Genomic DNA, 23,889 nt, shown 5'->3' on the forward strand with positions numbered 1-23,889 from the left:
AAAAGGTGTGTCGGTTCCCTACATTATGGCGATTAAGGACATGTATGATGGGGCTAAGACTCGGGTTAGGACAGTAGGAGGCGACTCTAAGTATTTTCCGGTTGTAATGGGGTTAGACCAAGGTTATGCTCTTAGTCCGTTCTTATTCGCCCTGGTGATGGACGCGTTAACACACCATTTTCAAGGGGATGTGCCATGGTGCATGCTATTTGCCGACGACATAGTTTTGATTAATGAGTCGCGAGTCGGTGTTAATGAAAGGCTGGAGGTTTGGAGACAGGCTCTTGAGTCTAAGGGTTTTAAGCTGAGCAGGACGAAGACGGAATACCTGGAGTGTAAGTTCAGCTCTGAGCCAGGGGAAGTGGGCGTGGATGTGAGACTTGATTCGCAGGTCATCCCGAGTATAGGCAGCTTCAAGTACCTTGGTTCGGTTATCCAGGGGGAGGGGAGATAGACGAGGATGTCACACACCGTATTGGGGTAGGATGGATGAAGTGGAGGTTAGCATCTAGAGTCCTGTGTGACAAGAGAGTGCCACCGATACTCAAAGGTAAGTTTTATAAAGCGGTGTTTAGACCGGCCATGATGTATGGGGCTGAGTGTTGGCCCATTAAGAACTCACATATCCAGAAGATGAAAGTTGCAGAAATGAGGATGTTACGGTGGATGTGCGGGTAAACTAGGATAGATAAGATTAGGAATGATGATATTCGGGAGAGGGTGCATGTGGCTCCCATTGATGACAAGATGCGGGAAGCGAGGCTTAGATGGTTCGGACATGTTCAGAGGAGAAGCCCAGATGCTCCGATACGGAGGTGTGAGCAGCTGGTTGCGGAGGGCACGAGATGAGATAGAGGGCAGCCTAAGAAGTATTGGGGAGATGATCATGCAGGATATGGCGAGGCTCCAGATGTCTGAGGACATGACACTTGATAGGAAGATGTGGAGGTCGAGTATTATGGTTGTAGGTTAGGAGGTAGTTGAGTCGTGCCTTACTTCGTACCATGGTGGGACTAGCCATATAGGGTTTTTGTCTAAGATAGCTAGTGGGAATGTTGTGGCCTCCTATTTCGCTTTTCACTGCATGTCCTATTTAATAGCTATCACTTTTGCTTTGCATCATTCTTTAGGATTTCATTGTGTTCCTATTTTTCTTATGACTATTGTGATGATACTAATATTTACTAATATTGTCTCCCTTTGCTTTGCATCTTTCTTCTGGATTTCATGGTGTTCTTATTTATCCTATGATTGTTGTTGTGATACTAATATTGTCCCCCTTTTTGTCCTTTTGTCTTTTTGTTTTTTGAGCCGAGGGTCTTTTGGAAACAGCCTCTCTACTCCTTCGGGATATGGATAAGATCTGCGTACACACTACCCTCCCCAGACCCCATTAGTGGAATTTTACTGGGGTATTGTTGTTGTTGTTGTTGTTGTTGTTGTCTTTCTCATCATCATTCATAGTGGATAAATAGGTTGTGCGACCAGCACACTATGAGAGCACGTTGCTATACATCTGTTAGGAATATATAACCTCTCGTCATCGTCATGAAAAACTTCAAATAGACCATACAAAGTATGGTTAGTTCCTTAGATCATTTGAATCAAAGTATCCTGCTAGATCTCATGCATTATAATTTCTTGTGTTCACAATCATGACTCTTAAGTCCTAACGGGTACCAACAAACACAAAAAAATGAGATACCATTAATGATCTTCCTCTTTTCACGAGTGTGTCAACTTGAATTCAATTCACTTTTCTAGTCATGCTTCACCAAACCGAATCTTCCATGGTCATTTGTTAACTTATAAAGATAGCAAACATCGAATCAAGCTTTGAGGCACTGATAGGAGTCGTAAGGGTACTCAAATTGGGATTCTCACACAATAATATGTTGAGATAAAACTTACGCTAACCTATTTGGTCGATATCTGCATACATGATATGAAAACATGTGCTATAATATTTTCTCCTTTCCCATGGAGCGTATGTCTTTATCTCACAAGATAATGTTATACAGATGATATTCAGACGACCTTTTTCGCCTTCTCACTGCCATTCATCGGATAAGACTACGTCACCTAAATCAACAAAAAAGAGGAAGACTCTAAAGAAATAATCTCTTTCTTATTTCTGTATTTCTTTCCCATGACGACTAAGAACAGGCAAATAAAAAATTTCACTTCGAATTTCGGACCTCAACATCCTGCTTGCACACAATTATTCTGTTATTATCTCCTGCCTGTTTAACTACTCCTCGAGACATTTCTGCTGATGGGCCCTTGAATTATAGCAGGAGCAACCTCAATTGCCGTACCCAATATATATATATATATATATATATGAATTGAGTTCCTTGATCTACTCAATAAATGTAAACTCTCATTTGGCCTCTCAAGGGAGATTAGGTAAAATCTATTTTCACCAAAAACAATAAATGACCTTAGCCATTCCTTTATCCGACGCTAAAGAATTTTAATTCGTGCGCTCTGAAATTATTTGTATGATAATTTGCTCAAAATCTCTCTCATCTCCCATCAATACTAAATTGATGGAGGCGGTCACTGTATGAAAAGGTTGACATCTATCTACTCGACATACCTTTCAATAATATGTAAATTTGATCACAATAAGCATTTATAATACGAATGTACAAAAAACATTCATAATCAGAATGTACACAAACATTCAAATAATAAGTGTGTGCAAAATTAAAAATTTATTTTATTTTAAAAAGAATAAATATCTGCGAACGTTTGGGAAAATGAAACAATCAACCAATGGCAACATATCAAAGCCTACGTAATCCTTGAGATCTAGCATGTTCAATAAACACATCTAGGAATTGGCTTAGTGAATAGATCTGCAACCTTTTTTATTGTGCAGATATATTGTACGTTCACTTCCTCGCGTGCTACCATGTCTCTTATAATTGAACTTGATATTAATATGTTTGGTTTTAGAGTGATATTTCGAATCATTGGTGCTTGTAATATATTACACATTGACTATCAAAATAGACAGTTATTTGATCAGCACTTATTGCATCACCAATCAAATGCACCAAGAATCCTTTTTAACCAAATAGCTTTTTATTGTTGGAGACGATAAAGCTTTGAAAAAAATGTCTAGGATTTTCTAATTATGAAGTACAATTACTACATTGTTCAAGAATATTCTCCTAGTGCTCAGTGCTCAGCACATTACACTATGTACTTTAATTCTTTATTTTCATTACTACATTATTCCATAATATTCCCATAGTGCTAGCACATTACACAATGTATTTTTAATTAATTATTTTTTCCTTCCTTGTATTTTATTTTATGTACAATTTCGTCCCTTTTTATATAATCCTAGGTATGTAAGTGACAAAACACAAGTTTCTGTTGAATATACAAAAGAAAGAAATCTTCAAATCATTCTCTCATTTTCTCATGGTTTCAGAGCAGGTTTGATTCTGCTATCATTTTCTGCTTTCTCATTCATAAATCATCTTTCCTTCTTCATTTTTTTTCTTCTCTTAAGCTTGTCTGCTATGGATTCTTCACCACAGTCGGCTGATACTCTAGCTTCTGCTACTACCACCACCAATGCTCCTGCACCTGCAGTTACTATTGCTTTACGAGTGATTGACTCTACTCACCCTTACTACCTTCATCCTTCTGACAATCCAGGGATGAACCTTGTGTCCTCAGCTTTTGATAAAAACGGATATGGAGGTTGGAGAAGAGCAGTCATTATTGCCTTGTCTGCAAAGAACAAGCTGGGATTTATCGATGGTACCCTGGTTGTCCCTAAGGCTGATTCTGGAATCCAGTAAGCTTGGGCTAGATGCAATAACATGATACTTTCATGGCTGCTCAACTCCTTATCCAAAGAGATAGCTGAGAGTATTCTTCATTCACAGAGTGCAAAGGATTTATGGAGTGACCTGGAAGACAGATTTGGTCAAGCAAATGGAGCAAAGTTGTTCCAACTACAAAAGGAGTTAAGTTCAGTGGTGCAAGAAAATTCAAGTGTGGCAACTTACTTCATCAAATTGAAGAGCCTATGGGATGAACTAGATGCATTCAACACATTTTTTGCTTGTGTTTGTAAGTGTGAGTGTGGAACAAAAGTCAAAATCTTGAAAGCATACCAAGATGAAAGACTACTGCAATTCCTAATGGGACTGAATGACATATTTATTGGGGGTAAGGAGCAACATTTTGTTGTCATCACCTTTACCTTCCATTGGACATGCATACTCTCTTGTGATTCAAGATGAGAAATAAAGGGAGATACATGCTACCCCTGCATAATCAGGGGAATCTGCCTCATTCATTGTTGCAAACCAACCGGAAAACTTCAGGAAATTTAATGAGAACATGATGCTGAAAACAAGTTTTGAATCCAAGAAAAATGCAGGAATTTGTTCTTATTGCAAAAAGCCTGGATATAGCATAGACAAGTGCTATAGGATTCATGGTTTTCCAGCAGATTTCAAGTTCACAAAGCAGAAAAGGTTTCAGGGAGGTGCCTAGGCAAACAACGCTTTCTTTTCAAATGAGGAAAGTGAACAGGGAGAGAAAAATGCAACAAGAGGTCAGAACCTTACCAAGGAGAATGTGGCTGAATTGCTGTAGCTCCTTCAGTAAGTGAAAATGGGACAAAACAATGCAGGAACCTCTGATGTTGCAGCAAATGTGAGTTGTGCTGGTATAACCAATCTCTTTGACTCTTTTGCATGTTTAATTAAAATAAATGATGATTCTTGGATATTGGATAGTGGAGCAACAAAATATATGTCTTTCAACAAACAATCTTTCATAGATTTAAAAATTTTGCCTGAACCTCTCATGGTTAAACTTCTAAACTCTTACAGAGTTAAAGTCACTCATTCAAGAACTATATCTCTTTTGCCTAATCTGATTCTACGAAATGTTCTTTACATTCCATCCTTTAAATATAATCTGGTGTCTATGCACAAGTTGTGCAGACAACTCAAGCAATATGTTTTATTCACTCCCTCTTCATGTTTCCTTCTGCAGAGCCCTTCAATGAAGATTCCACTGGAGATTGGTAAAGAGGAAGGAGGCCTCTACATTCTCAGATCCATACATACAACAATAGTGTCTAAGAGTTCACCTAAGTTTAGAAGAGTTTTAATTCCAAGAAGGAATTCTGTTTCCAATCATGGTTTACAATCATGTTTTAGTTTTTCTGATTCAAGTATAAAGAAAAAGTTGTGGTACTACAGATTAGGCCATATGCCCCTTAGCACTATGAATAATATTTTATCAGTTTCTATATCTAATTGTTCTAAATTTTCCACTCCATGTGTTATTTGTCCTATAGCAAGGCAATCCAAACTTTCTTTTCCCTCTAGTTTTATTTCTACCAAGAAAGTGTTTGAATTAATTCACGTGGATACCTGGGGACCATACAATAGTGCTACATATGATGGTTTTAAATATTTTCTTACAATTATTGATGATTTCAGTAGAGGAACATGGACTTATCTACTAAGAAAGTGTTTGAATTAATTCACGTGGATACCTGGGGACCATACAATAGTGCTACATATGATGGTTTTAAATATTTTTTTTACAATTGTTGATGATTTCAGTAGAGGAACATGGACTTATCTACTAACCAACAAATCCAATGCATTCACTATTCTAAAAGGCTTTCTAGCCATGGTAGAAAGGCAGTTTAATAGCAAGGTCAAAATTATAAGGTCAGATAATGCCTTTGAATTGGGAAGTGGGAACATTCAATCAGAATTTTTTAGTCACAAGGTATTATTCATCAAGCCACTTGTGTGTCCACACCACAATAAAATGGAGTTATGGAGAGAAAGCACAAGCATCTATTAGAGACATCCAGAGCCTTGTTATACCAATCACACATACTTATATCATATTGGGGTAACTGCCTTCTTACAGCAACCTATTTGATCAATAGGTTTCCTTCAAGTGTTTTAAAATTTAAAACTCCTTACGAAGTTCTCTTTAAAAGCAAGCCAAATTACTCTAACCTTAGATGCTTTGGGTGTTTGTGTTTTGCTTCCACTCTCTCAAATCATAGAACTAAGTTTGAACCAAGGGCTACTCCTTGTGTGTTATTAGGTTATCCTTATGGAAATAAGGGTTACAAAATGTTGAAGCTCAAGAATTTAAAGCCCTTCATTTCTAAAGATGTTATATTTCATGAAGAATTCATTCCATTTGCTTCTATTAAGTCTAATTCTTCTTCTGATGTTTCTTTACCCACTGCTAAAGTTAGTATAAGTAACCAGATTCCAGAACTTTCACCCTTTAGTACCAGACCTCATACTGAAGTTTCCCAAGAGCCTACTGAATCATCAATTGATTTATGTTCTTTTCCCATTTCTTCAATTTATCCTAGCACACCTATTTCCTCTAGCTCTTCTTCTAAGTTCTCTCCAGATTCTCTAGTATCACCTAGTCAATCACATACATTTGTACCTGTTTTTCCTTCTCTAAATTCTGATCATATGATGGATGTTCTTATTAGGAAGTCTACCAAACCACACACAACTCCATCTTATCTCAGGGATTATATCTGTAATGCACTCCAACTCACAGATGTTAGCAACTCTTAATTTCTCACACCTGTTACACCTAGTTGTATATCTTTTAGTGGACTATCTTCTACTAATCAACACATGCTAAACACACTGTCCAATATACAAGAACCTCTCAACTATTTACAGGCAGCACATCACCCAGGGTGGCAAAAAGCAATGGATAAAGAGATTGAGGCTCTTGAACTTAATAAGACTTGGGAAGTGGTTGAATTATCACCTGGGAGGAAAGCTTTACCATGCAAATGGGTTTATAAGGTTAAACAACATTCAGATGGCAGTGTGGAAAGACTAAAGGCGATATTAGTCATTAGAGGAGACGACCTTCTCCAAGAATTTGACTCCCTTCATTTTTCACATGTTTCTTCTCCACTTGATTCATCTACTCGTCTGTCTACTCAAACAGGGGAACCAGTGAAGGATCCCACCTTGTATCGTCATCTCCTTGGAAAACTTAACTACCTCAATCACACCCGGACAGACTTGTCCTTCACGGTCCAGCACCTCAGCCAGTACATGCAGGACCCAAGACAGCTACACCTAGATGCAGCATTCCGTGTGCTTCGCTATTTGCTCAAAGATCCTGGGCTTGGGATCTTTATGTCATCTTCCTCATCATTCAAACTCCTAGCCTTTTGTGATTCCGATTGGGCAACCTACCCATACTCGTGAAAGTCGGTGAGTGGGTTTTACATTTCCTTTGGCACCTCTCCGATCTCTTGGAAATCCATGAATCAAACTTCAATCTCACTCAGTTCGGCCGAGGCAGAATACCGATCCATGAGGCGAGTGGTCACAGAGCGTACATGGTTGGTTCGTATTTTTGAGGATTTGTCAATTCCTATTTCTCTTCCAGTCACCCTTCACTCCGACAGCCAAACAGCAATTCACATAGCAAAAAACCCCGTTTTTCATGAATGGACGAAGCACATTGAAATCGACTGTCATTTTGTACGAGAACAATATCTAGCTGGGCTGATTTCATTATCTTTTGTTCGATCTTCTTCCCAATTGGCAGATCTCTTCACAAAACCACTCACAGGACCTCTTCATCGTGATTTATTAGGCAAGTTGGGTGTGTTTCCTTCCCCCTCCAACTTGAGGGTGGAGGGGGGTGTTGGAGACGATGAAGCTTTGCAGAAAAATATCTAGGATTTTCTAATTATGAAGTACAATTACTACATTGTTCAAGAATATTTTTCTAGTGCTCAGCACATTACACCATGTACTTTAATTATTTATTTCCATTAATACATTATTCTATAATATTCCCATAGTGCTAGCACGTTACACAATGTATTTTTAATTAATTATTTTTCCTTCCTTGTATTTTATTTTATGTACAATTTCGTCCCTTTTGTATATAATCCTAGGTATGTACAGTGACAAAACATAGGTTTCTGTTGAATATATAAAAGAAGGAAATCTTCAAATCATTCTCTCATTTTCTCATTTACGTAGTTGAAGATAGAGCCAGAAATTCAGCTTTCATTGGATAAGGTCTCACATGATTGCTTTTTACTACTCTATGATATAACACCATTATTGAGCAGAAAAATATATCTAGAGGTGGAATTTCTTTCTTCCAAAGCACATGTCATTACCCTCATAGCAAAGTGCATAATTAGAAGTTTCCTTCAGGTACCTCATGATCCTCTTAACTGCTTTCTAGTGTGCTGGGCCAAAGTTGGATTGATATCTTCTTACCAAGCCAATTGCGAAATAGATATCAGGTCTAGTGCACAATATTGCATATATTAGACTACCAACTATATTGACATAAGGAACGACTCATTTTCTCCTCTTTTATGGGGTCTTAGGATATATTTTAATACTTAAGGTATTATCTTTGTTGATTGGAGTATCAATAGGGTTACTATTATGCATATTGAGACGTTCAGGAACCTTTATGATGTAATTCTCTAGAGAAAGAGACAACAATTTTCTTGAACATTCTCTTGAAATTTTTACTCCAAAATATATGTTGTTTCACCAATGTCTTACATTTTAAAATGGGATGACAACCAGGCCTTTAACCTCATTTAAATACTCCATATTATTTCTGGCTATTAATATGTCATCAACGTATAATGACATAATTAAAAAATTTCCCATAGATATTTTGGTATAAATGCAATGATCTTTATGGATCATTGTGAAGCCACTAGAAGTGATTACACTATGAAAGTATACATACTACTGCCTAGAAGATTGTCTAAGATAGTAAATAGACTTCAAAATACTACAAACCTTATGTTCGTGGCCTTTTTAAATAAAACCCTCAGGTTGTTCCATGCAAATATGTAACGACCTAACCAGTCATTTTGTGTAATTGCACCCGTTACCCCTTTTGTTGCTTCACACATGTAAGTTTATGATTTTATGACTTACCAGGTTGTTTAATTTCATTCCGAAAAGCTTTCGGGTTGATTTAGACTCTTCGATTCTTGACTTAGAAGCTTAAGCTAGAAATGTTGATCAAACTTTGACTTTTATATAAACGACCCCGAAACGGTATTTTTATGGATCTGATAGTTTCATATCATAATTTCGGATTTGGGCGTATGCCCAGAATTGATTTCGGAAGTCCGTAGGTGGATTTGTGTTGTTTTGCCGAAATTGACAATTTAAAGTTGAAAACTTTGACCGTAGGTTGACTTTTAGCTTTTGAGTTCGTAATTTAATTTTGGGAGTTGAAATAAGTCCGTTATGCTATTTAGAACTTATCTGCAAAATTTGGTATCAATTTGAGTTGATTTGATAGGATTAAGTCGTTTAGTTGTAATTCTAGTGATTCTTGAAATTTACTTTAAAACTTATGCATTTTAGTATTTGATTTGTAATTTTAGATGTTATTTTTGTGTTTTGATCATGCGAGCAAGTTTGTATAATATTTTTAGACTTGTGTGGATGTTTGGTTAGGAGCCCCGGGGGCTCGGATGAGTTTCGGACATGTTTCAGAAGGTTTTGAACTGAAATGCAGAATCTGGTGTGCTGATGCTTCAGTTATCGCATTTGCGAACACCAGGTTCGCAATTGCAAGCTTAGCAGAGGGCCTCAGGTATCATAATTGCGATACTTGGCTCGCAATTGCGATACCTGGCTCGCAATTGCGAAGTGATTTATGATTTTGGGTAGCTCGTATTTGCGACTAATCTATCCCTTTTGCGAAGGGAAAGGGTTCACATTTGTGAACCCATTTCTCGCAATTGCGAAGTACCTGTAGGCTGGTCAGAGGCCGCATTTGCGATGAATTCTTCGCAAATGCGAGGGTTCGCAATTGCGAACATTTATCACAATTGCGATGTCTGCAGCTGATCAAAAGGGCTGGAAGTTGGGATTTCATCTCATATTCTCTCATTTTAGAACCCTAGATTCGGTAGGAGGTGATTTGGATAGGGGATTTTCATCTACAAACTTTGGGTAAGTGATTGTAATCTATTTTCAACTATATTCCATCAATATATCTTTGATTTTAACATCAAAATCATATGAATCAAAGTGAAAATTTGTGAAACTTTGTCAAGTTTTTCAAAAATAAGAATTTGAGTTTTGGGAGTCCATTTGGACTCGAATTTTGAAACTAATCGCATATATGAACCCATGGGGTCATGGGTAGTGGGAATCTACCATTGGACCCGGATTTTGACTAGACGGGCCCCGGGTTGACTTTTTTAAAAAAATATAAAGATCATAACTTTATCTATTGTAATCAATTTTCCTTGTATTATTTGATGATATTAAGTCGATTTTGGTTAGATTTGAGCCGTGTGGAAGCAAAATTTAAGGAAAAAGCTATTTTCGAGGGTTGAATTGGCCTAGTTGAGGTAAGTATCTTTCCTAACTTTGTGTAGGGGAACTACCCCTTAGGATTTGGGATTGATTGTGTCATTTGTGTTATGTGAAAGTCATGTTCACAAGGTGACAAGTGGGTACACGGGTTGTATGTGGTATTTGACCGGTTTAGGAAATTTAGACTCTTTCCATGCCTTAATTGAATTGTCATATCATGTTCTAAATTCTCATAGTCAATCTACTCTTATTTGTGCTAGTCTATCTTCACGTGCCTTAATTGAAGTCAATTAGTTGAACTTGTTGCCTTAATTGAAGTCAATTAGTTGAACTACTCTTTAGTTGAACTTGTTGCCTCTCTCATTGTTACATGTTATCCCTTTCATTGTTGATCATCATTATTTGAAGTCATTGTTACATGTTATCTCTTTCATTGATTGATTATCATTATTTGAAGTCATTGTTACATGTTAACTCTTTTATTGTTGATTATCCTTATTTGAAGTCATCGGTATAAGTTATCTCTTCTACTGTGAGTTATTCTTATTTAGTGTCATGGTTACATATTATGTTTCTCATTGTTGAGTTATTGGTATTAAAGTTGTGAAAGTCGTTATCACGTTGAGGTGAAGTGTTAATTGTTGAGACATCTTTCTTGTTGAGAATTTACATTCATTGTTATTATTTATATTCTTGTACATGTTGTGGTGGAGCCATGGGATATTATTGTGGAAACATTGATATTGTTGATTGTTGGTAAGTTGTGACATATGAACACTTGTGGTGCGAGTTGTTATTGTGATGTGATATTGACGCGCATGGGGCGGTATAAGAATAAGGGGTTAATATGCATGCGGTGGCATAAGGTGGGACTTATGTGTGTGTTGCTTGTAAAGAAATTATGTGAAGCCACGTGGCATCATAAGATAGGCTAAAGTGCGTATAGCTATTTAGGAAAAAATATTTTCAAAACTATTTAAATGTAAGGCTCACGCTGCGGTATAAGGAAAGATTGTAATTGAAACTGAGAAATGTGAATACGAGGCGGTACCTCGGTTGCAATTCTTGTTCTATACGTGGAGATACCTAGGTTGTGATTCTTATTGTGCATGAGGCGGTACCTCATTGTGATTCTTGTTGTTTATCTCATGTTGCAAAGAGTTATTTGGTGGGAACACTCTTTTTGTTTTATTCTTCCTTGTTTTGCCAGTTCTTGTCCGTATATGAACATTGTGGCTCTTTTCAATTACTTCCTTATGTTATCTCTATACTTGCAATCCTTTCATTAGTCTATGTTATTAACTTGCTTCATATTACTTATTGCTCCGCTTTCCGTTGCTTCTTGTTATTATGTCTTTGTTCTATTTATTATATCCTAGTAGGTGTCTTGACCTCGTCTACTCTACCGAGATTAGATTTGATACTCGTCTACTCTACCGAGATTAGATTTGATACTCACCAGGTACCATTGTGGTATACTCATACTACGCTTCTGCACATCTTTTTGTGCAGATTTAGGTACGTCTGCTCGTGCCGGACATTAGTGATCGACTGTTTGCTGTATTGCGGAGACTTCATGGTATACCTGCTCAGCATCAGCAGGCCTCAGAGTCATTCTAGTATTACTTTGTAGAGCTTATGACTCAGTTCTACTAGTTTTGGGAAGTGTGTTGTGGAGATTCTATTTTAGAAGATTATATCAGTTATCAGACTTGCTTTAGTATTTTGTTAATTATTTCTGTCAAGATATATTAAATGTTAGGCTTACCTAGTCATAGAGACTAGATGCCATCACGACATCCTACGAAGAGAAATTGGGGTCATGACAAGTTGGTATTAAAGCTCTAGGTTCATAGGTGTTACAAGTCATAAGCAGATTTAGTAGAGTCTTGTGGATCGGTACAGAGATATCTGTACTTATCTTCGAGAGGCTATAGAACTGTTAGAAAAACTTTACTTCTTTGATTCCTTATCGTGTGAATTGGTTGACTTCGAAAACTGAATCTTTGTCTTTCTATTCTCTCACAGATAGTGAGGACACACATTGTTGGATCCGACGATCAGACACCCGCGCCCCCTGCTAAAGCCGCGAGAGGACGGGGTAGAGGCTGAGGAAGGGCATGTGGTGCAGCTAGAGCGCCTGCCAGAGTTGTGACTGAGGAGCCACCAGTAGCTCCAGTTGGGCAACAGGCACCCAAGGCACCTGTTTCCACCCTTGCACTTTAGGAGACCCTCGCACAGTTCTTGAGCATATTCGGTACCTTAGCTCAGGCAGGGTTGATTCTACTTGCACCGGCCACATCTCAGGCTGAGGGAAGAGCTCAGACTCCCGCGGCCCATACCCCAGAGTAGCGGGTCCACGTTGATCACGTCTCAGGGTTATACCAGTACAGCCTGTTGTTCTGGTTCAGCCCGAGGTTAGGGTAACAACATCTGAGGAGCAACTTAGGCTTGTGAGGTTGAAGAAGTATCACCCTCCTACTTTCAGTGGTTTGGCTTCAGAGGAAGCACATGGTTTACTAGAGGAGTGCCACCGTATTCTCCGCACCATGGGTATTGTAAAGACGAGCGGGGTTGCTTTCGCTACTTTCCAACTATCAGCAATAGCATATTTGTAGTGGCGTGTGTACGAAGAGGGTAGCCCAGCCGATGCAACTTCACTTATATAGACTCGATTTTCAGAGTTGTTCTTGAGAGAGTTTGTTCCTTAGACCCTTAGGGATGCATGGCGCGCAGAGTTTGAGCAGTTACACTAGGGTACTATGACAGTGTCACAGTATGATGTCCAATTCAATGATTTGTCCAGACATGCACCTGCCTTGGTTTCTACAGTCAGAGAGCGAGTCTATTGATTTATCGAGGGGCTCAACTATGGTATTAGATTCAACATTTTACTTAATAAAATTTATGATTTTGAAAGTAATTAAAATGAATAACTAATGTGATAGTTCACCGTTGGCTTGTCTAATGGCTACGTTGGGCACCATCGCGTCCTATAGTGGATTTTGGGTCATGATAGCTTGATATCAAAGCTCTAGGTTTACTTGGGTTTCATAAGTCATGAGCAAGTCTAGTAGATTCTTGCAGATCGATACAAAAACGCCTGTACTTATCTTCAAGAGGCTATAGGGCCGTTAGGAACACTTTTCTTCTTGATTCCTCGTCGTGCGATTTGATTCCATTAAAGCTTATGCCTTAATTTCCTTCCTACTCATTCTTATACGATGTTGAGCTCTTGTAATCATTTGGTTATCGAGGAGTTGTAGTGGTTCTGCAGATGTGGTGCAAGATATTTCTCCCTGCATATTCGGGCGGGCTATTATTGTCGCCTTGTGGAAGGATGTCCTGTCCTTTTAGCTCAATGTTTGTGTTGCTTACGGTTTTGAGGCTATGCACAGTGTATTATGATGTTCGTGTGTTGTTATCCCGCTGTGTTGGTTTATATGGTAGGGTGCTTACTTATGTGGCGTGACAGTGAATGACTCGAAATAAGGATTATTCGGCTCATGGTTTAGAGGTTCGGCATTTAATCCCGGCGGAGGGGAGGTAACTGGATTGCGGATATTCAGGCGTTAGCTGACGGAGTTGTGAGATGGGGGATTTTTGAACTTGGTGAAATTCTCATTTGTGATGTTGTGTAGTTGTCCTTGTTTGAATGCATTAAAGCTCGTCGGTGTTAGGGTCTTCTTTGATTTGCCTTTGGGGCAGGATGTTGTGAATGGTTCCTAAGAAGTGGTTATCAGAGATGGATTGTGATTTGAGGCTGTATTTTAGCAGCGGAGTAGGAGGAAGGACATGGTAGGAGATGTCTCGTGATGGTTGAATTGCTAATAGGCCGAGTATGATCAACATAGGTCAAGTAGTTCACTTCAGAAGATGGTTAACTCGGAGTGAGAATGTTAGTTTATCGTATGGATTTTGTGGTAGGATAACCACATGCTTTGAGGAAGGTTGGTGTGATTATGGTCATGGTGAACAAAGGACTAAGTCGTGTATTTCGTTTGAGATGGTGGATTTTGTGCTTTGGAAGTTTGGATATGACGGGAAGAGTTTGCTTGGGATGTAATACGACTTCGAGTTTTGAACATATCGCTAAATCTTTAGCGGATGTTAATGGGAACGAACAAGTGCGTATAGCTAGTGAGCGAGCGTGGGCTTAGGAGAATTAACTGATTTTGTGGTGGTTTTAATCATGGCAATGTCGATAGAAGATGTCGATATGGGGTTGTGCAGGTGGGCTATCTCTTGTGTGTAGGTTAGTGGTTGCGTGGTTTTGACGAGGTTCCTATGAAGTATTCTACTTTCTGTCCAGCATAAGATACATGTATTGTGATGTAAGTTTGGATTGTTCGAAGAAGATAGTATGACCCCTAGGAGGTTGAGCGTGCGATGGTGGTTGATAATTTGGGATATGTTATGATTAGTGCAACAAGAGCTTGCGAGAAGTTGGTCGAGTAATAGTGTGGGATCATCAAGTCATTGTGGGGTCTGGATTTATATGAATATAGCATAAAGTTAAGTGGGGGACATTGCCTACGATTAGGTCACACGGTTGTGTGCCTGTGCAATTTCTGGTCATCGGTACTCTGATGGATCAATTGTGACTAAGGGAAGAGAATATCTAGGGTAATTTGAGCTAGGGATTTTATGGGTGTTTGCTATACTTTTGCCTTATCGGTTTATGTGAAGGTTGGGGAATGACTCAGAATTGTTATTTCTTTGAGAGTGTGATGTACAAGGAAAAATGATTCAGTCAGTTGCTTCTTTGGAGCGTTCATGTGCTAACGGAGCACTAGTTGTCTGGTTATATATAATCGGGACTGGATTAGAGTGAGCGACTCTCAATAATAGTACTAATGGATTCGAGATTTAAGGTGTGGTTCTTAAGGATTCTCAAGTTCGTTATGTGGCTGAGGATTCTGGTTTTGCGGTAGAGTGTGAAGGATACTTAGAGAATTTCTATGCTGTCATCGGGTCTGCGGTATGGTGTTAGAAAGATGGAAGGAAACATCTTCAGGTATGTAGAAGATCTTTTAGGACAAGTGTAAGATACTTTTGAGTGCACGAGGAGGGTATGAGATGGCTTACCGGTATTGAGATGATGTAGTCTCGTGATTTAGGTCACTCAGGATGAGTGTCGTTTGAGGTCTGTTATGTGTTTTAGGGATATTATTTTGAAGGCAAGTCAAGAGTAAATTGGAAGAAGTTGAGTCAGTTAGTAATGGTTTGAATCATCATGGTTGTGGAAATGATCAATTCCTTTGGTATGGTAAGGCTATACAAGTGATTCGTGATTGTACATGCGGGCTTGACAACCACTGTGATTTGATTGATTCAAAGGTATTTGATTTTGATGGCTTGGTTATGTCTAAATAGATCCCGGAAGAGTTATGGCAGTTTAGACCACGACTTGAGGTTTGCATTTTCTGCGATTGTGGGAAGCTGGTTGTGGGTGGCGATTCTTCTTCTGAAATGAGTTAAGTGAAAGGTTTCGAGCCGATGTAGTGTTAATTCTACTGATGATTCAGGAGTTATGATGAATATTTTGTACTATCACATAGGAGCATGATATGTGCAGTGAGCGGTATGGAGATTGGAAGTTGAGGATCAAGATTGCGTTTCAGTTTTGATAAAAATATCACAGGCTCGGAGAAGCGGGGGAAGATTTAAGATGTTCAGAGTATGCTGGCGCTATCTTAGTGTCGCCTGAGGACGACGTTCTGCGTAAGAGGCATTGTGTATTGTTTGGCAGATTCTTGATTTGCATTATAGAATTTGTACTGTTGGTGGTATGGATGTGCAGAATTTGCTACCTGGTGCGGAAGGTCGTGGGAGTATCTCTCACGGGTGATCGTATAAGTATGGTGTGTCAGTCATTTAAGGGGCAGAGATTGAATTAAGTATGGAGATTCTAGCATTGTCGCTGATTGGAAAATTTATGTCCGAGAGACGCGCTATTCCTTTGATTGTGGACTATGGAAGTTTGTTCTGGATTTGACGGTCGATCGTATGTGTCATGGATAGGGTCATTGTGGATCTTTGGGAGGTTATATAACTATTTGGAGATGATAGGAATCGACTTTGAGGGTCGTGGGTAGGCCTAATGTGAATGAATATTCTATGCCATGTCAGATATGCTTAGTCAGCATAGCATTACTTATGGATGATTCTTCGAGCGTAGTGGATGATATTCCTAGAATTTTCTATTTTAGGTGCTACTCTTTTATGCCATATGGGTTGTGAGGTGACTTGAGTATTTAAGCGTGTGTTGTGATACGACATAGCTTGTGGTATTGTATGAGTGAGATGGTTTTCGAGATGTCGGTTGTTTGATGCACCTTAGTTGTGCTTGGATTTTGTAGCGCATGACGCTATCTATTTCCCCAGGGTTGTGTTTATGAACTTGGCGTGCTTGTGGTCGATATTCAGGTATTTCGTGGGTATGAGCAGTTTGGATCAGTAGGTATTTCCTCATTGATTGTTATGTGTGGATTGGGTGGCGTGCCGCCATGGGTATGATGTTCGGATCGGGTTGCGTGCTGAAACGGTATCATGTTGGGTACGGTTCCTTGTACATACCTAGTGTGTGCTATTTCTCACCTTTGAGATAGGTACATAGTATTCGTTTGGCTGTCCTATTCGTTATGCGGGCTGTGTAGTTCTTTTCTAGAGTTCATTCTTCCTTAAGGGCCATATTGGAGTTGTAGCTTGTTGGCGCATTGGTGGTGTCATATGAGATTTTAGACGGCGTTTGAGGTGGCTTATTGCCGAGTGCCTTGTACTGGGGGACACGAGGTTGTTGGACTTGGAGCCAGTGCAATCGGATTTATATAAGGTATATTAGAGGGAAAATGTCACTATTCAGTTCAGGATGAGGCAAGGGTTCTTGTTGAGCGGGGGAATTCCACGAGTTAATCATTTGGCGGGTAATTATGAGATTCTACACATCTCTTTCATCATTGTAGTATTTTGAGGGTTGGAACATGGCTTATATGTGTTATGAGGTATACTACAGGCATCGAGTTAGTGAAGATGCAGCTATTATGGTTGGAAGATGTTAGTTTGCACATACAAATTATGCGGTGCAATGTGTGATTACAATATGGGTGGATGATCATGTTTTGGGTTCAGCATGTTTAGATTGATACGGTGTTCAAAAGTTAGAATCAGGTCTCGTAGAGAATTCCAAATCTTGGAATTTGGTTCTAAGGCTTATGGGTTAAGGTCGCAGGAAGGATCTTCAATCTGGATCAAGCTAACGTGCTCACATGGGTTGTGGTGGAATAGGTAGGTGCACGAGGTGTTAAACAACGATTTTGAGCAACTCTGGAATGATTCTTGGCACGTTCGAGTATGAACGTATGTTTAAGTAGGGGAGAATGTAACGACCCGACCGGTCGTTTCGAGCTCTAGCGCGTCGATCGACAGTTTGAGGCCTGGAGTATCTTAACTTTATGTTTTATGACTTGTACGCATAGTCAGAATTGAATTTCGGGAAGTTCAGAGTTGATTAGGAAGGAAAATTTTCAATTCAAAAGCTTTTTTTTTGGGTAACTAATAATTTTATATTACCACTTGGAAATATATACAGTTGTGTCGACAAAATTGAAGGTGTGCAGTTTAGACATTGGTCCTAAACTTGCACCCCCGAAGTAACCTCTATTTACACCACATATCTGCAGGTATGGATAGAAATTTAACATTTCCAGATATCTACCGAGCCTACTGCTTCTACTTGATCTCTGATGAATCTCCGGTATCACTTGCTTTACCATCTGATGAGCTGCCCTTCTTTGCATCTTGAATATCCTCGCATTCCTTTCCTGCCAAATGTGATAAACACCACCAGCCAAAACCATTCTATAGGTTTCTTGATGTGCCTTCTTTCCAGTTGCATATCTGATTGCCCATAGTACCTCAGTTTGCCAGTCCCCTGCACCCCTTCTTACATCTTGCCATTGCAATAGTTTATTCCAGATTTCTTTCGCATAATCACATTGAAACAGCATGTGATCAATATCCTCATTTTTTCTCAAGCATAGAGGGCATATCATATCTTCTAAATTTGCCCAGCATGCAATCCTTTCCTGTGTTTGAAGTCGTCTATGCAGTGCCATAAAGAGTATGAACAGCCACTTTGGCACTCCAGCATTGTTGCATAGCAGTCTTCTCCATGGAATTTTTGGGTACTCACCTCTAATAAGCCCATAGATCTTTTTGATTGAATAAGTACTCATCTTAGCTACTGCATCTTCTGTTAAGCTTGCTTGCTCAAATACCACTTTTGCTTTAAAGATTTTTTGCACCATCCAAGAGGCATGTACTATTTTAGTTCCCCATATTGAACCTCCCTTTGTGTAATAGGTATAGATCCATTTAACCCACAAGTTGTCTTTTTTCCTACAAACATTCCATAGTAGTTTGCCAATAGCAGCTTGATTCCAAGTATATACATTCAGTATATTAAGGCCACCAGCAACTCTTGGTTGACAGAGTCTTTCCCATGCTATAAGTGCTTTCTTTGAAGTATCACTCCCTCCAGTCCACAAAATATTTCTGCAAGTAGTCTCCACCAGTTGAATCACCTTCTTTGGTAGTACAAATACCTGTGACCAGAATACTTGTATAGAAAATAAGACAGACTTAATCAGCTGTAGTTTGCCAGCATATGAAAAGTAAGAAAATAAGACAGACTTAATTAGCTATAGTCTGCCAGCATATGAAAAGTACCGTGTAGTCCAGGATTTAATTCTAGCCAACATCTTTTCAAGGAGAGGTTTACACTGGATAATAGATAGCCTTTTAGCGCTAAGTGGAATCCCGAGGTATCTAAAAGGCATTTCACCCTTTGTAAATTCTAATGTTTGTAGGATAGCTTGCTAATTCTCAGGTTTTATACCCCCAAAATATATTGAACTCTTGTCCCCATTTGCTATCAGCCCAGACACTTGTGAAAAGTGTTAAAAACACTGGAAGAGCATTTGCACTGATTCCAGCTCTCCTTTGCAAAATAGAAGTAAATCATTAGCAAACCCAAGTTGAATGATCTGCAATTTCTTGCACCTTAGATGAAACTTAAAACTAGGCATTGCATTAAGTCCTTTTAAGGACCGATTAAGATATTCCATGACAAGAACAAATAGTAAAAGGGATAAGGGGTCCCCTTGTCGTAGCCCCTTCTTTGCTTGAAAAGGTGTCACTAGATTACCATTGAGAATGATAGAGTAGGAGACAGACTGCACACATCTCAAGATGCATTTGACAAAGCATGTTGGGAATTGTAAATAATTGAGAATTTGTTTTATGTATTGCCACTCAATATAGTCGTAGACTTTCCTCATGTCAATCTTCAACATACATCTAGGTGTAATTCCTTTTCTACCATATCCCTTCACAAGCTCATGGCTCAGTATGATGTTGTCAGTAATCAACCTTCTAGGAACAAAGACAGATTGACTTTGATCCACTAAACTATCCATCACACCTTGCATTCTTCTAGTCAGGACTTTGGAGATGAGTTTGTATAACATGGTACAATAAGATATTGACCTGAACTCTGAAATTTTGGATGGATTTTGTACCTTTGGGATGAGTGTGATAGTGAAATTTATCGCCTTATATAATTCACTATCTTCAAAATACTGGAGTACTACATTTGTCACCTCTTCCCCTATTATTGGCCATGCTCTTTTGAATAAAAGAACATTAAAACCATCATAGCCTGGTGCCTTCTGATCATCGATACTCATTAGTGATTGGTAAACTTCTTCCTTATTAATTGGAGCTATCAAGCTTAGTTGTTGTCCTCTATTTAGGTAGTTACCTCTCCTCATGATGGTAGGATCAATGGCAGGTAGTTGATCGGCAGTAGTTCCAAGTAAGTTTTTGTAGAACCTTGTGACCTCTTTCTCAATTTCCTTGGGTTGCTGTAGAGTTTCCCCATTTGCATTGATGAGGAATCTAATCCTATTTTGAGATTGCCTATTCTTTAGATTGGCATAGAAATAAGCAGTATTAGCATCTCACAGTTGCTACTATTTTGTTCTAGATTTTTGCTTCATTATACTCTCTTCCATAAGACACCACTTTTCTAGTTCCTTTTGCAACTCCTTTTCTGCAATGAACAATTCAACAGGATGGTTGTGATTAGTTATCATGGCTTGTATATCAGCTAACTTCTGTCTATATAGTTGCATCCTTTTCTCCACATTACTGTATTCCACCTGATTCAGTTGTTTTAAACCAGTTTTTACCTCCTTTAACTTCCTCCATAGTACCTCCATGCATTGATATTTCATAGGGATATCCCATGCCTTTTTAGCAGTGCTCAAGAAATCTTTGTGATCAGACAAACAGTTCAAGAATCAAAAAGGTCCGGGCCCCTTTTTCTCAACTGTCTCAAAGTGTATGCTCAGTGGAGTATGATCTGAGCAGTCGGGGTTCATTACTGCAACTTCAGTCTGAGCTATTGTAAGAAACCATTCAGCATTAACAAAAGCTCTCTCTATTCTGCTACAGATCTTCCCATTAGACCAGGTAAACTTCCTACCAACAGCTCGTAATTCTGTCATGCCAGACTCTATTATGTAGGCATTAAAGTCTTGTACCTCATTTTCATGCACATGATTCCCAAACTGTCTATCATCCATATCTGTTACTGCATTGTAATCACCAATAGCTATCCAAGGCCCCTGCATTGTAACACTCATATTCCTCAGTTCATTCAACAATGATTTCCTAGTCTCAATAGTGTGGAAACCATATATATCTGATAATGTGAATTTAACTTTCAAGTGAGGGATCCATACTATGCCATGAATGGCTTGGGCACTCATGGCAATTTCATCAAACTCCACCCTGTTTGGGTCCCAAATTAACAAAATTTTGCCTTTGTCACTATGGGAGTAGTTAGCACACCATCTCCAATTATTTGCAATCTTCAAGATTGTCCTCCTAGCATTCTATTCTTTTACTCTATTTTCTAGTATGGCAATTAAACCAACATCATTATTCTGTATGAACTTCTTTACTTCCTTCTGCTTATATACTTTATTTATTCCCCTTACATTTCGGGTTATGACCTTCATTTAGTTATATGTAGTGTTTTTGCACCACACGTGTCTCCTAGGTAGCTGCATTGCCCCTTTTCAACAATTTTATACCCCTCATCCTCTCCTTATATTGCATTAATTAAAGGGCTGAAATCATTTATCACATTGATCCCCTCTGAATCCTTTCCTTTGGTTTGAGTCCCTTTGATTCCTGATCTTCCTTTGATAATTTCCCAATTCTCCTTCCCCTGACTATTAATGACTAATTCAGGTTCTTGAGCTTTTGGTTGTGCTGTGTGTTTTGTATTTTTCCATCAACTTCTTGTGGCTTGGATCTAATCTGCTATTGATCCTCTCCCCTCTTCCATTCCATCCTAGTTTTCATTTGCTTCTGCTTGATCATTGGCATAGGTTTTGGTTGTTTCTCCTCATTTCGAAAGGTATGACCCACTTGAAGGCACTTATGACAGTATTCAGGAACCCAGTCATACTCAATATTTTGTTCAAAGATCTTCCATGTTGGGTCCATGACTTTAATTGAGTAAGGGCAGAGGCTTTGTAACATCCATTTCTACTAACAATCTAGCATACAAGATCCTCTCAATTTTTGTTGTACATTCATTGGCATAAAGAGGAATACCCAGACCACTTCCTATCCTACTAAGAGAGTCCATGCTCCAACAATTTGGTGGTAGGTTTGGAAGTTGCACCCATATGGGAATTGTTTGAAGCACTTCAGTATCAAAATCAAAGTTAGGCAACTGGGCTTTAACGATTATAGGTTTGCTATGTATAGTGTATGGTCCTGAGTGAAGTACAATATCCCTATCTTCCAAACATTTGAATTTCACTACAAAACAACCATCGTTGTGAAAGTAAATTTTGGGCTTAGCTGCAAAATTCCAGTTAGCTGCAATGAATCTATCTAGAGCCCCAATTGATGGAGATTGCCCACGAACAGATTTACCCATTTCTTCTTGTTCTTATGCTGGTCCACATCCAATTTCTTGTGAATTTGGGCCTATTTCATGGTGATTGGCTTGCTTACACCAAGTTGATCAACTACTTTCAATTGAGCCTCTGATTCAGCTCTAGCAGTTGGGCCTTTCTCTGTAGGCGTAGGTAGCACCTCCTTATCTTGATTGAGATTTGGAGTTTGGTTTAGTCCACCAATTGACGTTGTTTGAGTTGAACTTGCTCCCTTCAATGGCGGCAAGATATCCATCTCCTGTGAACACTATTCCATTGAAGTCGCAGGGCTAGGGCACCTCTCATTTTCCTTCACATCTTCTTTCCCATTCCTATTGGTTCTACTTAGTATCTCTTTGACTGGTTTCATGATCGGACCTACCCTCTTAGGTCTTTCTCGACCTCACATGCCGGCGAGGCGTACGTTAGTTCACCGTCGGTGCGCTGAGACGAGCATTTTTAGAGAGAGAAAATCTAGAGAGAATATTCAATTCAATTCGAAAGCTTTAAGTTGGAATAGTTAACAAAGGTTTGACTTTTGAGTAAACGATCCCGGAATTAGAATTTGAAGGTCCCAATAGGTTCGTATGATTATTTCGGACTTGGGCATATATTCGAGTTGAGTATCGAGTGGTCCGGAGCATTTCGACACTTATTGTGAAAAGTTGGCATTTTGAAGGTTTTAGAATTTCCTAAGTTTGATTTGAAGTGGACTTTGATGTTATTGATGCCCGTTTGGGATTCCAAGCCTTGGAATAGGTTCGTATTATGATTTGTGACTCGTACGTAATGTTTGGCGTCATTCAAGAATGTTTAGATATGATTCAGATACGTTCGTCGATGTTTGAATGTTTGAAAGTTAAAAGAAGGATTTTGATCACAAATTGGTGATTTTGATGTTATTCGTGGCATTTTGAGCTTTTGGATAAGTTTGGATAAGGTATTGGTACTTGTTGGTGTGATTAGACGAGGTCCCAGGGGCCTCGGGTGTGATTCGGGGTGGTTTCGGGCCATTTCATCTTGTCTTGAAATTTCTAGTTTCTGGTGTCAGGGTTGTTCATTGCGATCGCGATAATAAGCTCGCAATTGCGTAGTGTTGATTGGGAGCTGGGTGAAGTTGTTCTTCGTGATCGCGTATGGAGGCTCGTGGTCGCAGTGTTTGGCAGATGGTTTCATCGAGTTCGCATGGAAGGGGAGAACACGAAGTGTTAGCGAGGTGGCCTAGGTTTGAAAGGTTGTTCTTCGCGATCTTAGGGATTGGTTCGCAATCGCGTAAGGTATTGGTCTGAGGCATGAAGGTTTGTCCTTAGCATTCGCGGAGCTAGTCTCGCGTTCGTATAGGCTGTTCAGGCAAAGGTTCGTAATAGCGTTTCATTGATCATCATACAAATGACTCTCGCGGAAATTTACCGAGCTTTAACCGTTTGTTGAGCTGGGACAAAGTTTTTTTAGGGTTGCAACTTGCTTTTACATATGTGGTTGGT

General features: G+C 39.1%; 2 protein-coding genes across 2 annotated transcripts; one reads left to right on the forward strand and one right to left on the reverse strand.

Moving 5' to 3' along the window:
- The first annotated feature begins 3,845 nt into the window (after positions 1-3,845).
- LOC104093214 (uncharacterized) lies at positions 3,846-6,611 on the forward strand. The gene is made up of 5 exons (XM_009598943.2): positions 3,846-4,197; positions 4,310-4,519; positions 4,667-4,926; positions 5,035-5,215; positions 6,115-6,611. The coding sequence occupies exons 1-5, from the start codon at positions 3,846-3,848 to the stop codon at positions 6,609-6,611; spliced, it is 1,500 nt and encodes a 499-aa protein (XP_009597238.2).
- An 11,342-nt stretch (positions 6,612-17,953) lies between these two features.
- On the reverse strand, positions 17,954-22,661 carry LOC138905684 (uncharacterized). Its single transcript, XM_070194203.1, has 6 exons — positions 22,485-22,661; positions 20,834-21,076; positions 20,469-20,698; positions 19,373-20,366; positions 18,158-18,991; positions 17,954-18,061 (listed from the first exon to the last, which is right to left on the reverse strand). Exons 1-6 carry the CDS (start codon positions 22,659-22,661, stop codon positions 17,954-17,956), a joined length of 2,586 nt encoding a protein of 861 aa, XP_070050304.1.
- Between the last annotated feature and the right edge of the window lie 1,228 nt (positions 22,662-23,889).

Source organism: Nicotiana tomentosiformis, chromosome 2 (genome assembly GCF_000390325.3).
Source record: "Nicotiana tomentosiformis chromosome 2, ASM39032v3, whole genome shotgun sequence".
In the NCBI taxonomy this organism is placed as follows: Eukaryota; Viridiplantae; Streptophyta; class Magnoliopsida; order Solanales; family Solanaceae; genus Nicotiana; species Nicotiana tomentosiformis.

Excerpts from the sequence above, each read along its gene's own strand:
- LOC104093214 (XM_009598943.2), top strand. The coding sequence starts at position 3,846 with ATGATACTTTCATGGCTGCTCAACTCCTTATCCAAAGAGATAGCTGAG. Across the intron at positions 4,927-5,034 it reads CTAATCTGATTCTACGAAAT|AGCCCTTCAATGAAGATTCC; the intron begins GTTCTTTACATT and ends TTCCTTCTGCAG. Across the intron at positions 5,216-6,114 it reads TTTTAGTTTTTCTGATTCAA|GTTATCCTTATGGAAATAAG; the intron begins GTATAAAGAAAA and ends GTGTGTTATTAG.
- LOC138905684 (XM_070194203.1), bottom strand. The coding sequence starts at position 22,661 with ATGGATATCTTGCCGCCATTGAAGGGAGCAAGTTCAACTCAAACAACG. Across the intron at positions 20,699-20,833 it reads TAGCTCAGACTGAAGTTGCA|GCATGGGATATCCCTATGAA; the intron begins GTAATGAACCCC and ends ACTGCTAAAAAG. Across the intron at positions 18,992-19,372 it reads GCAAAGGAGAGCTGGAATCA|GTATTTGTACTACCAAAGAA; the intron begins GTGCAAATGCTC and ends TTCTGGTCACAG.